The sequence below is a fragment of the Chenopodium album genome, chromosome 4, assembly GCF_948465745.1.
Source record: "Chenopodium album chromosome 4, dcCheAlbu1.1, whole genome shotgun sequence".
Lineage (NCBI taxonomy): Eukaryota > Viridiplantae > Streptophyta > Magnoliopsida > Caryophyllales > Amaranthaceae > Chenopodium > Chenopodium album.
The window spans coordinates 6,958,691-6,972,617 of NC_137837.1; the positions used below are offsets into that span (position 1 = coordinate 6,958,691).

Below are 13,927 nucleotides of genomic sequence, written 5' to 3' on the forward strand. Positions count from 1 at the left end.
GAAGTATGGATATTAATGTTTGTAATAACTCTAGTTTGTTTTCTATTCTTTCTTCTGATACATTAGGAATTCCCCTCGTGAGAAGGGCTTCCTAATGTTGATATTATAATTTTTTTTTCCTTTTACCTTCTAAAAAAAAAACCAACAAACTCACTTACACACCACCTAATGCCGGACACAGCACGTGGCATCATTCAATTAGTTGAATCATCATAGTTCGTGTCATTCGTTGCCACATCAGACATACTTTGAGATTAAGACACAGCTAAAAATAACTTTAAACAATCAAGCCCCAATTTTCACAGGTGTTTATAAAAGGACCAACGCTCGACTGCTTCACCTTTTCTGGTTATTTTTTTCAGAAGAAAACTCAAAAATGGCGAAATCTCAGATCTGCTTCTTCGTCGGAACCCTAGCTTTGCTCCTCGTTTCATCGGCTTTTGCCGACGATGTCGTCGTTTTGACGGAGGAGAACTTCGACAAGGAGGTCGGTCAAGATCGTGGTGCTCTCGTTGAATTTTACGCTCCTTGGTAACATTTCATTTATTTATCTCTTTAATTTTCTTCCGATTTTGTTGTTATCATCGTTTTCAGCTCGAATTTGCTCAACATTAGTATTTTTTAATTCGGTTATTGATTGATCTTTGATTTTTGTTGATTATCTGTTGATTTACTAGATCTGATTGTTTGATTAGCTAGTGTATTGGAAATGATGATATGCGATTTAGTTACTGGTTGATTTTTGGAACTTCGTAATGTTTCCTGATGATTTCTATCAAGTGTATGATTGTGAAATGGAGAAATTGTTAGCTGAAGAGGTGTACGATGTTTTTGAAATTTCCGCCATTTAAAAATTAGAGAATAGATTGCGTTTATTATAAATGTAACAAAATGTTGCACGTTGAATGGGAGAATTTGAAATGCCGAGTCAACGTTGTCCTTTACCTAACTCTGTTTAAATGAAATAATAATTGAGATAGATTATTTGCGCATAATTATAATAGTATTGGAAAGTTTGTATTTAATAGTTTGCACTTCTAAATGATCGTTTGGAATCTATGTCACTTTTGTTGAACTGATCACTGATGAGTGACAACCAATGGATATAATTCGGTATAATTGATGGTTCATTAGAAAGTTGATGGATTCATGTTGGAAGCAAAGTAGCAAAGATGATATATTTTAATTAGGTAAATAGAAGTGAAATTCAATGATTACATGGACAAAAGAGCATGATCATTTGATGTTTAGCCCATCAGTCGCCAATATTAGAAATGACGTATCATTTATTGGGATTCTAATTATATAAAGTACTTTGTTTTTTATATTTCATTTGTCATACATATATTTTTAGAAAAGAAACTTGGAATATTACAGATATATTTATAGCTTCAAAGCTTCATTCCATTTGCCTCCAGTCTTAAGACGCTTAACGAGCGGGTATTTTCTACATGACTAAAAATATGTATTTTGCGACAACTTGTTCTTGATGCTCTTCAATGAGTGGGTCTACAAATTTAACATAGCATTTTTTGTGAGTTTGAGACACTTTGAGTTGCATATTTTGTTGACTTATGTTCCCAAATCATATCTATTGTCTTGTATATTTAGTTTAGTATTACTTCAGCTCATATGAATGAAGTGGAGAGGCATATTTTCCTTTACAGTGCTTGGTGCTTCATTTATATTTTTGATCTATTACTATTCATGGGAATCACAACCCAAGTTACTGGCTGGTGGATACCATAGTTCATGGTGCCAAAGTGCATATCTAACCATTGTTAACCATGAAAGTAGGATTCAAATTACTAATTGACTGCATATTCTACAGGTGTGGACACTGTAAGAAGCTCGCCCCAGAGTTTGAAAAGCTCGGTGCAAGTTTCAAAAAGGCCAAATCTGTTTTGATTGGAAAGGTTAGCTTTGCATGTTGTTGGTCTTTTTGCCAAAAGTTTATCTTGATGAGAGTATATTGGATACTAAAAGATGGAGGATGTTCATAGGATAATCTGAATGAAGAGATTGCGGGCTATGCTTATATTGATTGTTTGATACATGCTCCTTAGAATGCTGTTTTTATTGTTGTTGCTGGGGAGGGAGGGGGTGCAGCTTGCTCGGCTGTTGCTACTACTTTAACATCCACATAAAGTAACTAAACTAAGGGATTTCAGGAATATGCAGAATTAAAGCTGATTGGTGGTTTTTCTGATAGCTTGGTGATTGAATCTACCAACTATGGGCTATAGTAAAATTGTGAGATTTGTGAAGTAGGAGAACAATAGATCCAATAATCCTTCACTTTTTCTGATTAGTGCTTATGAACTCAAGGTGTTTTGATTAAATTAAGTTGTTCTACTGAACTTGAATTTTGAGACTTTATTAATCTGTGTGCTGAATGAATAAGCTTAGTTTTTCTTTAGCTTCATTTGCATCAATGTCTCCATTGATTGGTGTCGGGAATACATTCTTTTTTAACTAAAATTTTAATCTCTCTGCAGGTGGATTGTGACGAGCACAAAAGTCTGTGCAGCAAATATGATGTTTCAGGATACCCCACAATTAAGTGGTTTCCAAAAGGATCCTTGGAACCTAAGAAGTGAGTTTGTACATCTCTGTACTATCACCTGAATGCTGTTTATGTTTGCTATGTTATGGCTAAATATTTTGTGGGCAAGTATCGTAATTTATTTGTAAATGTTCTCTGTATGCAGATATGAAGGTGCACGTACAGCTGAGGCACTTGCTGAGTATGTTAACTCTGAAGGAGGTATGTTGCAACTTAATTAGTGATTCTCTCAAATAATGTGATTATGTGAACGTTTTTTTTATGATCTAATTGTTGTTAAATGAATCTTTGTTATATTAGTTGCAGACCTCTTTGGACTATATATGTAGATTGCCTTAATTCCTTATCATATATTTTGTTTCATGGAGGACCTTTGCCTTATACGGAGTACTTTCTAGCATTAAACTGAATGTTAATTTGACCTATTATTTTCAAAATATTCTTTGTTGCTCCATCACTATTACAACTTGATGTCAATTTCTGCTTATATATCCTGTGTGCAAAGCATTGAGTATTTTGCTGTTGTCTTCCTGTAGTAGGTGTTAGGGTAGTTCTGAGAAGACATTTTTGTAGGAAAAAGTATTTTTTGTAATTTGAATTCTGTACAAATCCCTCACCAGGTGTAATTCAATCTGTGTAACCCTTCAATGCTCTCTAATGCCTTTTCGACCAAATCATATTGCATTATTATTTTATTTATTTTATTATTTAAAGTGGCTACTAAAAGACATCCCCTACCCAATCTCCCCATTTCCCCAAAATGTGAAATGGGAAAAATAACTAAATGATATCTCCTTTTGTTTAGCTCACTTTTTATCCTTCTGAGTATTCTCCTTCCTTTGAAATTGATGAGCTTTAGTTGTCATGTAACAAACTAATAATAGCATTTACTACCTACTCCATCCAATATTCTTGTAATGATGTTTCTGTTTCTAATTTTAACCATGTTAATTAATGACTGGTATTGTACCGAAACCTCCAAAATTTCTCAAAAAACGTGGATATTAGCCTTCAATTTTGGAAATTTTTGACTTATTTCACCGAAATATTTACCATGGTCCCTAATACCCTCTGGGTGGCTGGGTAGAAACATCCAATTTGCCTTTAAACGGCCAATTTACCGGTTTACAATTTACCCCGATTAATTTAACTCAAGTCTACCGCGAACATTTATGACAACAAATAATGATCATATATGGTTCCAAACGATATTATATGACCCCGAAATGCATTCCTTATAATTTCAATACTTTTCGACACTGGACCTCGAAGACTCCAAAAATTCTCAAAAAGCGTGGATATAGCCTTCAATTTTTGAATTATTGGACTTTTTCGCCCGGAAATAAAAATTGTCGAAATGTTTACAATCGTCTCTAATAATCTCTGGGAGTCCAATTAGATGGGTGGAACCATCCAATTTGCCTTAAAACGGCCAATTTATCGGTTTATAACTTACGTCGATTTCATTAACTCAAGCCTACCACAAACATTTATGACAACATATAATGATCATATATGGTTCCAAATGGCATTATATGACCCCGAGATGTATCCCTTAAAATCTAAAGGCTTTTTGACACCGGGCCCTGAAACCTCCAAAATTTCTCAAAAAGCGTGGATATTAGACTTCAATTTTAGAATTTTTTTACTTTTCTTCGCCCGGAAATAAAAATCGTCGAAATGTTTTCCATGGTCCCTTATACCCTCCGGGAGTCCAATTTGGTGAGTGAAACCATCTTATTTGCCTTTAAACGGCCAATTTACCGGTTTACAACTTGCACCGATTAATTTAACTCAAGTCTACTACGAACATTTATGACAACATAAAATGATCATATATGGTTCTAAACAACATTATATGACCCCGAGATGTATCCCCCTAAATCTCAAAACTTTTCGACGCCGGGCCTCGATACATCCCAAATTTCTCAAAAAGAGTGGATTTCAATTTTGGAATTTTTTTGACTTTTTTTCGCTCTGAATTAAAACTTGCCGAAATGTTTACCATGGCCCCTAATATCCTCCGGCAGTCTAATTGGGTGGGTGGAACCATCCAATTTGCCTTTAAACAGCCAATTTACCAGTTTACAACTTGCAACGATTTTATTAACACAAGCCTACCACAAACATTTATAATAACAAAATAATGATCACACATGGTTCCAAACGGCATTATATGACCCCGAGATATATATCCCCTAGAATTTCAAATCTTTTCGACACCGAACCCCGAACACTCCAAAATTTCTCAAAAAGTGTGGATGTTAGCCTTCAATTTTGGAATTTTTTGACTTATTTTTGCCCGGAAATAAAAATTGCTGAAATGTTTACCATGGTCCCTAATACCCTCTAAGAGTCCAATTGGTTGGGTGGAACCATCCAATTTGCCTTTAAACGGCCAATTTACCGATTTACAACTTACACCGATTTCGTTAATTCAAGCCTACCACAAACATTTATGATAACACTGTAAACCATAAAAATTCAAACCTGCAACATATAATTAAAGAGGCAGAAACATATACGAATTATTTTTATTGATAATTTGTGGGGTTACAACTCTTGTAGATCTCTTGATTTCTCTCTCCAAAGGGTTAGGGTTTTGATTATAGTACGGGCCCTGTCGGTTTATTCAATACTATGTACCTACAATGTTTGGTAGTAGGGAGGAGATGGGGTCTTTGTGACTTATTCCATCAAAGCCTCCTTTAAACCCTAAATTTGACCCTCTTTATATAGAGAGTCGTAGAGTAAAAGATAATAATGTATGAGAGTTTGAAGAACATCTTATAATTTTTGATATTATCTCCTTATTTACATATATCTGACCGTACATCTAATAATTAACAAAATTTCGGTGTCAACAAATGCCCCCTCGGGACCTGTTGTGGAGATTTGATATCAGATGCAACTTGGTCTCGAAATTTTCTTGTAGAATTTGAAAGCAAATTTGGTATGCCCCTATTAAAGCTACAAGTTTTGATACTTGAAGAGTGGAGATGAAGAGCGAAAATTGTCCCACCGGGCGTGCCAATTTGTAAACCATAAAAATTCAAACCTGCAATACATAATTAAAGAGGTAAAAAAATATATGGGAACAATTATTTTATTGATAATTTGTGGGTTACAACTCTCGTAGATCTCTTGATTCCTCTCTCCAAAGAACTAGGTTTTGATATTTGCTTATAGTACGGGGCCTTATCGGCTTAATCCATACCATGTACCTACAATGTTTGGTAGTAGGGAGGAGATGGGGTCTTTGTGACTTATTCCGAGCCTCCTTTAAACCCTAGATTCGGCCCTCTTTATATAGAGAGTCGTAGAGTAAAAGATAATAATGTATGAGATTTTGAAGAACATCTTGTAATTTTTGATATTATCTCCGTATTTACATATATCTGACAGTACACCTAATAATTAACAAAATTTCGGTGTCAACAAACACATAATGATAATATATGGTTCCAAATGACATTATGTAACTCCGGGATGTATCCCCTAAAATCTCAAGTCTTTTCGATACCGGGCCCCGAAACCTCCAAAATTTCTAAAATTTCTAATAGTCGTGATATGATTGGTCGATTGAAAGAGTTATAATCGATGTAGGATTTCTCGTGGCTTGCGCGCACACCCCACCCATCGGGCGATGGGTGGCCGATGGTCGGAATGACACTTGACCATCGAGCAATGGAAAACCATCGCCCCAACCAGCAGCTCACGCTCGAGCGTACATCACGTCCATCGCCTGATGATTGGGCGATGGGTTGGCAGCTTCGCAGGCTTGACTTCAAAGGGCTGTATCTCGCGTTCTAGGAACCGTATAGGGGCGTGTGACTTATCAATGGAAAGCTCTTCAAGTCTAGTTTCCAACGCAATTTGAATCACCTCAATCCGATCTGTAGAACTCAAGTTATGATCAAAAGAGTGAATAAGAGTCAGTTTTACCACTTTGTAAAACATCGTTTAACTTCGTTTCTAACTCAAATTCAATTCCGAAAAGTGCATAACGATCATTGTGGATGCTATTTTCATTTCTCATGCATAAAATCCTCATAGTCAACATCCACGAACATGAGATCTTCGATTAATAAACTCAATTCATCGACTTTTCATCCTTTCATTGTCCGATTCTTCCAAAACCACTCCGAAAGCGTTCAAATAGCTATAGAAACTACCTGAAACATTAAGAAAACACAAACGAAGCGTAATAGAATACAAAATGGACAACTTATGCAATTGCGACCTAAAAAGCGACAAAAGACTCAAAAAGCAACTATAAAACTAGCATAAACGTGCCTATAAACTCTATATAAATGTGATTTATCACTTGCACCGATTTTAGTAAATCAAGCCTACCACGGACATTTATGACAACAAATAGTGATCATATATGCCTATATGATGTATCCCCTAGAATTTGAAGACTTTTCGACACCGAGTCCCGAATCCTCCAAAATTTCTCAAAAAGCGTGGATATTAGCCTTCAATTTTGAAATTTTTGACTTTTTTTTTCGCCCAGAAATAATAATTGCCGAAATGTTAACCATGGTCCCTAATACCGTTCGGGAGTCCCATCGGGTGAGTGGAACCATCCAATTTGCCTTTAAACGACCAATTTACCGGTTTACAACTTGCGCCGATTTCATTAACATAATCCTACCACAAACATTTATGACAACAAATAATGATCATATATGGTTCCAAACAACATTATATGACCCCGAAATGTATCCTCTAAATTTTTAAGACTTTTTGACATCGGGCCCCGAATCCTCTAAAATTTCTCATAAAGCGTGGATATTAGTCTTCAATTTTGGAATTTTTTTTTACTTTTTTTAGCCCGAAAATAAAAGTTGTCGAAATGTTACCATGGTCACTAATACCCTCTGGGAGTCCAATTGGGTCGGTTGAACCATCCAATTTGCCTTTAAACAGCCAATTTAATTACCAATTTACAACTTGCACGGATTTCATTAACTCAAGCCTATTTCGAACATTTATGACAACATATAATGATCATATGTGGTTCCAAATGACATTATATAACCCCGTGATGTATACCCTTAAATATTAATACTTTACTACACCGGCCCCGAAACCTTCAAAATTTCTCAAAAAGCGTGGATTATTTGCCTTCAATTTTGAGATTTTTTGATTTTTTTTCGCCCGAAAATAAAAATTGCCGAAATGTTTACCATGGTCCCTAATACTCTCCGGGAGTCCAATTGAGTGGGTGGAACCATCCAATTTGTCTTTAAATGACTAATTTATCGGTTTACAACTTGCTATGTTACTCGGACTCTTTCATTTACCTCACGTGTCCGTGTCGACACGACTCGTGTCAGACACCGACACCTGGACACTTCATTTTTAACTAAAAACACAACTTTTTTCAAGAAAATGGGCGATTCCGATGCTTGGACACCCGTGTCTAATTTGACACTTCATCCGAGTCCAAGTAACATAGACAACTTGCACCGATTTCATTAATTCAAGTCTGCCATGATCATTTATGACAACAAATAATGATCATATACGGTTTCAAACGACATTATATGACCCTGAGATGTATCCCATAGAATTTCATGACTTTTGACGCCGGGCACCAAAACCTCCAAAATTTCTCAAAAAGCGTGGATATTAGCCTTCAATTTTGGAATTTTTTTGACTTTTTTTTGCCCGGAAATTAAAATTGTTGAAATGTTTACCATGGTCCCTAACACCCTCCAGGAGTCCAATTGGATGTGTGGAAGCATTCAATTTGCTTTTAAACTGCCAATTTACCGGTTTACAACTTGCACCGATTTATTGGTTTACAACGTCCAATTTAATTAACTTGCACCGAACCCGACTTGAACCGAAATTGACCAAACCTGTTTTAACCCGTCAAAACCCGAATTTAACCCGACTTGTTACTAACCAACCGAACCTGTTCCTAACCTAACCCGAATTTAACCCAACCTGTTACAAACCCGACCCGAAATCAATCCGACTTGTTATTGACGTGACCCAAATTCAACCCGATTTATGATTGACCCGACCCGAATTTTACCATACCTATTACTTACCCAACCCAAAAATTCAACCCGATTTATTACTTACCCGACTCAAACTTAACACGACTTGTTATTGACTCGACCTAAATTCAACCCTAATTGTTCTTGACTCGATTTCAAATCACCTTAAATGCAATTTAGACCACCTTATTATTGTTGATCAAAGCATTTTGTCTTTGGAGACCAAGTCGGTCAGCCAGCAGAAGAAAGGAGCATCATCCTCAAATTTAAGAGTTAAATATTGTATATATTTGTTGTATGGTCAAAGGAGATACTTATCTTCCTAAGTTATAGACTATAGCTCCCTAGTATATTTCCATGTATATTATAGTCAAAGGAAATAATTAGCTTGATAAAAATGATAATTATCTATTTATAGTTAGTTGAACCCGAATATGACCTGACTTGTTAATGACTCGATTTGATTGTAACCTGCAAATTATTGACTTGAACATAACCCGACTTGAATTCGAGAATGACCCAACTTGGAAATGACCCAACCTGATTATAACCCGCAAATTATTGACTTGAACTGAACCCGACTTGACCCCGAGAATGATCCGACTTGAAAATAACCCGACCTGATTATTATCCACAAATTATTGACTTGAACCGAACCAAACCCGAGAATGCCCCGACCTGATTCTAACCCGCAAATTATTGACTTGAACCGAACCGGACTCGAACCCGAGAATTACCCTAACATGTTTTAACCCGTGAAAACCCGAATTAAACCCAACCTATTGTTTACCCGACCCGAATGTAACCCGACCTCTTATTCCCGACCTAAACCCGACCCAAACCCGATAAGAAGTATGACCCGACGTGATACGATTCAAGCATGACCCAACCCAAACCCGACTCGCATAGGTTATGGAATTAATCTGAATTGACCCGATCCACACTTACCGACCCGTTTACCCGAATTGACAGCTCTAATTGTAATGATCAAATTTAGTAAGTCTTATTTTTAGGCAAATAAAAGCATTGTAACTTTGAGAAGTCAATTAGTAATATAATTTCCTCTTAAATCGGTAAAATTCTAGCAGACCATTATCAGGTGCATGCTATCTGTACGTCTGATTTCTCTTTTCTTCTGTGCTGATTTATTTGCTTCTATCAGGGACCAATGTGAAGATTGCTACTACGCCTTCGAATGTTGTGGTACTATCTACAGATAACTTTGATGAAGTTGTCATGGATAAATCTAAAGATGTTCTCGTTGAGTTCTATGCCCCATGGTTAGTTATATTCTTTGTTCACTATACTTAACTTGTTCCATATATCTCTGACTTTGATCAGCTACTGCTTGAACTAATTTATGAGATTTAGTTTTGGGTAATTTAAATTGATTTTTAAGTAATTTCTACTGGTATAATATTAGAATTGCTTCTCATGTATGCTTATGCTGTTGCTCAGGTGTGGTCACTGCAAGGCATTGGCTCCTGTAAGTGCAAAAGTTGTTCTTCACTTTATTTTTTTAGTGGGTGCATTAGCAGTTTGTATGATTATTGAGCCTTCTATTTTCCATGTTGTAGACTTACGAAAAGGTTGCTACTGCATTTAAATCTGAAGATGTAGTGATTGCAAGCCTTGATGCTGACAAATACAAAGACTTGGGAGAGAAGTAAGTTCACTTTTCTCTTGGCCATCTGAAATTTCATTGTGTTCTGGATTTTGTACTGTAACTTGCTTTAGGATTGCATGTCTAACTGTTTTGAACTTCATTTACTTTTTGTCAGATATGGCATAAGTGGCTTCCCAACATTGAAATTCTTCCCCAAGAGCAACAAGGATGGTGAAGATTACGATGGTGGCAGAGATTTGGAAGACTTTGTTAGCTTTATTAATGAGAAGTGTGGCACCAGCCGTGACAGTAAGGGCCAACTTACCACACAGGTGATGTGCTTCATTATAAGTTCTTATGAATTTGCAAGTGGATAGAGAGCCCAGGAAAAGATCCCTTTATTCTGACACTGCTCTCCAATAATTAGGCTGGTATCATTGCATCCTTGGAAAACCTGGTGAAGGAATTTGTAAGTGCAACTGGTGATGAGAAGAAGGCTGTCTTTAACAAGTTGGAGGAAGAAGTTGGGAAGCTTGAAGGCTCTGCGGCAAGGTAGAAGGATATTTCAGTTTTATTTTACTTTATTCTCTTTAATCTTTTAAAAATGGGGAAGAAGAGAAGAGTTAATTAGTGCATGTTATATTGGGTTGTGTCTGATTTCTCTTTTATTTTCCAGGTACGGAAAGATCTATACTAAGGCTGCCAAGAGCTCCATGGAAAAGGGTGCTGACTATGCTTCAAAGGAAATCCAGAGACTTGAGCGCATTCTTAGCAAGGTAATCATATTTTGGCCATGATTCTGTAGGAGTCTAAAATTTAAATTTTGTGCAAGTTGTAGTTGAAGTTTTGGAGGTTTGAATTTTTATGGTTTACAAATTGGCACGCCCATTATCTAGTAAAGGAGAGAAGGGGGGCTATATTTATTATACAATGTTGGTCTGAGAATGAAAATATAATCTGTTCTACTGTCTACTTTTGCTTCTCAAATCCACAAATAGTAGGTAGAATCTATTAGCAACTACCATGCAAATTAAGCTGTTATGTGTATAGCCCACATTTAAATGGAGATAGTAGGCATCTCTCTCCCCTTTTAGTGACACACATGGAATCGGTAGGTCAGGGGATAATGGAGTTTAAATTTAGAAGTGTTAAAGAAAATAAGGTAGTAGAAGCTGATGACTTGAAGCAGGGATGAATAGGAGTACTATTACCCTATTGAAGGATTACAATGCCCCAATTCTATCCTCTCCCAAACATTACCAAGTTATTGCCCGGTGTACTCCTATTATGTATCCCCTTATCTGTTGTATGTCTTCTGGTGTATTCAAATTTTCTACCAATGACTGAAGCGAGTTATTGTTATTTGTATAATGTTTCCGCTGACATACAGAAGTTTGACAAAGCCTTACTCTGATGAGAGGGCAATTAATGACTATACTTGAATGAATATATCTTATGATTATTAGATTTAAAAGGTATAAATAAAGTTATGTGCAATGTCATCTGCATATGTATAGTTCTTTTTCCCAGAGGAGTGGGGCAAAACACAGTGAACGATCAATAACGTAGCTGTAAATTGAGGATTTTTATTCTCTTGCCCCATTGTCAACTTATGAAGTTATGGAGTATAGTTTTTTCTCGTGTCCTGAGAGTTGTGCCAGAGCCAACGTTAGCATTGTCCACACTTGATCTCTAATAACTTTTGTAACTTGTTTGTTCATGCAGGCCATCAGCTCAGCAAAATCTGATGAGTTTACTCTAAAGAAGAATATCTTGTCCCTTTTTGCCGCTTGATCATCTGGCTATTACGTATGATGTTAGTTGAACATTCATACCCCGAGGGCTGATATTGCAGATACAATTTTAGCTTGGGGCAGAGGTTTATCAGTAGAGTTCATGGTGCACATTGTTTGCTGCACATTTTTGCTCCTAGAGCAGCTTAACAGTACTAGTAGAATCTATAGTTTTGGTCACACTAGATATAATAACACTTCTTGGAGAAACGTTGACTTTGTCTTGCTTCTCTGATCCATTTTTTTACCCCTTTTATACGAAGTGAACTTCAACTATCTTATGAATCAACCTACAATTCTAGGCATGTCATCACTCATTCACTCTCTTGCAACTGCAACCCGTGCTTCCCTTGGGTTCTTTACTCGCTTTGCAGCTTTTCGAGTACTTGGAAGCCGTCTTAAGTCTTAACTTGCTGCAGATCAGTAAACAATCGGTAATCCAAAGAAGCCTAAAAAAAAAAAAAAAAAAAAAAAAATCTCCAGAGACCGTAATACGATTTACGGGGATTTTGTCCTCATACACTTATTTGTGCATTCTATCTAAACGATTGAAGTTGCTGAAATATGGAAACTTATCTCAAATGTTTCTTGTAAGCTGCTACTAGTAATCTGAAAATGGTGGACTTAGGAGTTTGAGTAAAAAGGGTGCTAACAGTAGTACAGGCAAAGCTGCCTCAATTTAATTAATACTCACTTCTTCCTTCGACAAGATCCGCTACATACGCCCACTTTATTCCTGCCATTTTTTTTTCTTTAATTTTCAATTTTAAATTATAGTGAGTTGTTCTTTTCTCTTCAACTTTGTACCCCAAATTTAGTGACAGAGTCCCGTGCTTCTATATTATGGGAAAATGATCTTAGCATGCTTTTTCTGGATCACTGCTCCTCAAAAAAAAAATTTATGAAGGTTGCATTAACTAAAATAACTGTAGGGTTTGTTTGTTTTTCGGGGAATCGAAACCGTCATTATTACTCCCTCCATCCTATTTGTTTGTCCCATATTTAATTTTCAGCCGTCTTTTAAAAATTGTCTCATTTTTTGTATACGAACATAGTATAATGTGTTTGCTGTTTTATCCATTTACCTCACTTGCACACACACTCGCAAGTGAAAAGAGAAAGATATTTCAATAAACCATATTTTGTCTATCGAGCAAACAAATGGAGATATACAGGAGTGTTGTGGGCAAACAAATGGTTTTTTTGTTTTTTTTTTGTTTTTTTTTTTTTTTTTTTTATTCTCCAGAGCTAATTTTAAAAGGAATGGAGTATTATGAAATTTGATCACTTGTTAACAGAGTGCAAAAAAGAACAATCATATATTTTTATCCAGTTTTATATTTTTCTCTTGCAAAAACCAGGCCTACTAGGGTAATAAATAACAAAAACAATACTTGAATTAAAATGGAGGAAAATAACTTGAGAAGGCTGATTGGTGTTTCATTAAATTGATAATGTCATTGATACGTTGCGTCAATTGCATGCTACAGTTTATTGAAAGCTGAAAGCCTGAAAGCAATTGATCAATGAATTTTGCTCAATAACCTTCATTAGTCTGCCCATTAACATTTTGATCAACCTTCATTAGCCTCTCCCTTCTAGTTGTACTTTATTGATATTCTAACTTTCTTAGCAAACAATAATTTATAATATTGATAAGTTTAATTTTAATTAATTGGGAAAGTTCTTAGCCGGCATTAAAAAAAAAAGAATTTTGAGGATCGAAGGAGTATCATTTTGGGAAATATAGTTATAAGTTTACGACAGGTTTTACCCTAAAGCCAGCCAAATTGATAACCCTAGGGCTTATAAATAAATTAGATCGATTGTCTCTCATTCTTTGATGTAAAACAACACTTTTACTCACGATTGAGTAACTCATAGAATCTCAATATCTAAACAAGAATGAGCAAATTGAGTAGAAATCGAGGACCATAGAAATAAT

The 13,927-nt window shown here is 35.9% G+C and overlaps 1 protein-coding gene across 1 annotated transcript; it reads left to right on the forward strand.

Moving 5' to 3' along the window:
- Window positions 1-297: 297 nt before the first annotated feature.
- LOC145628770 (protein disulfide-isomerase like 2-1-like) lies at window positions 298-12,287 on the forward strand. Its single transcript, XM_081681167.1, has 11 exons — window positions 298-531; window positions 1,832-1,916; window positions 2,499-2,596; window positions 2,712-2,767; window positions 9,746-9,863; window positions 10,042-10,069; window positions 10,161-10,249; window positions 10,365-10,521; window positions 10,617-10,741; window positions 10,866-10,965; window positions 11,915-12,287. Exons 1-11 carry the CDS (start codon window positions 377-379, stop codon window positions 11,981-11,983), a joined length of 1,080 nt encoding a protein of 359 aa, XP_081537293.1. The 5' UTR covers window positions 298-376; the 3' UTR covers window positions 11,984-12,287.
- Window positions 12,288-13,927: the final 1,640 nt, after the last annotated feature.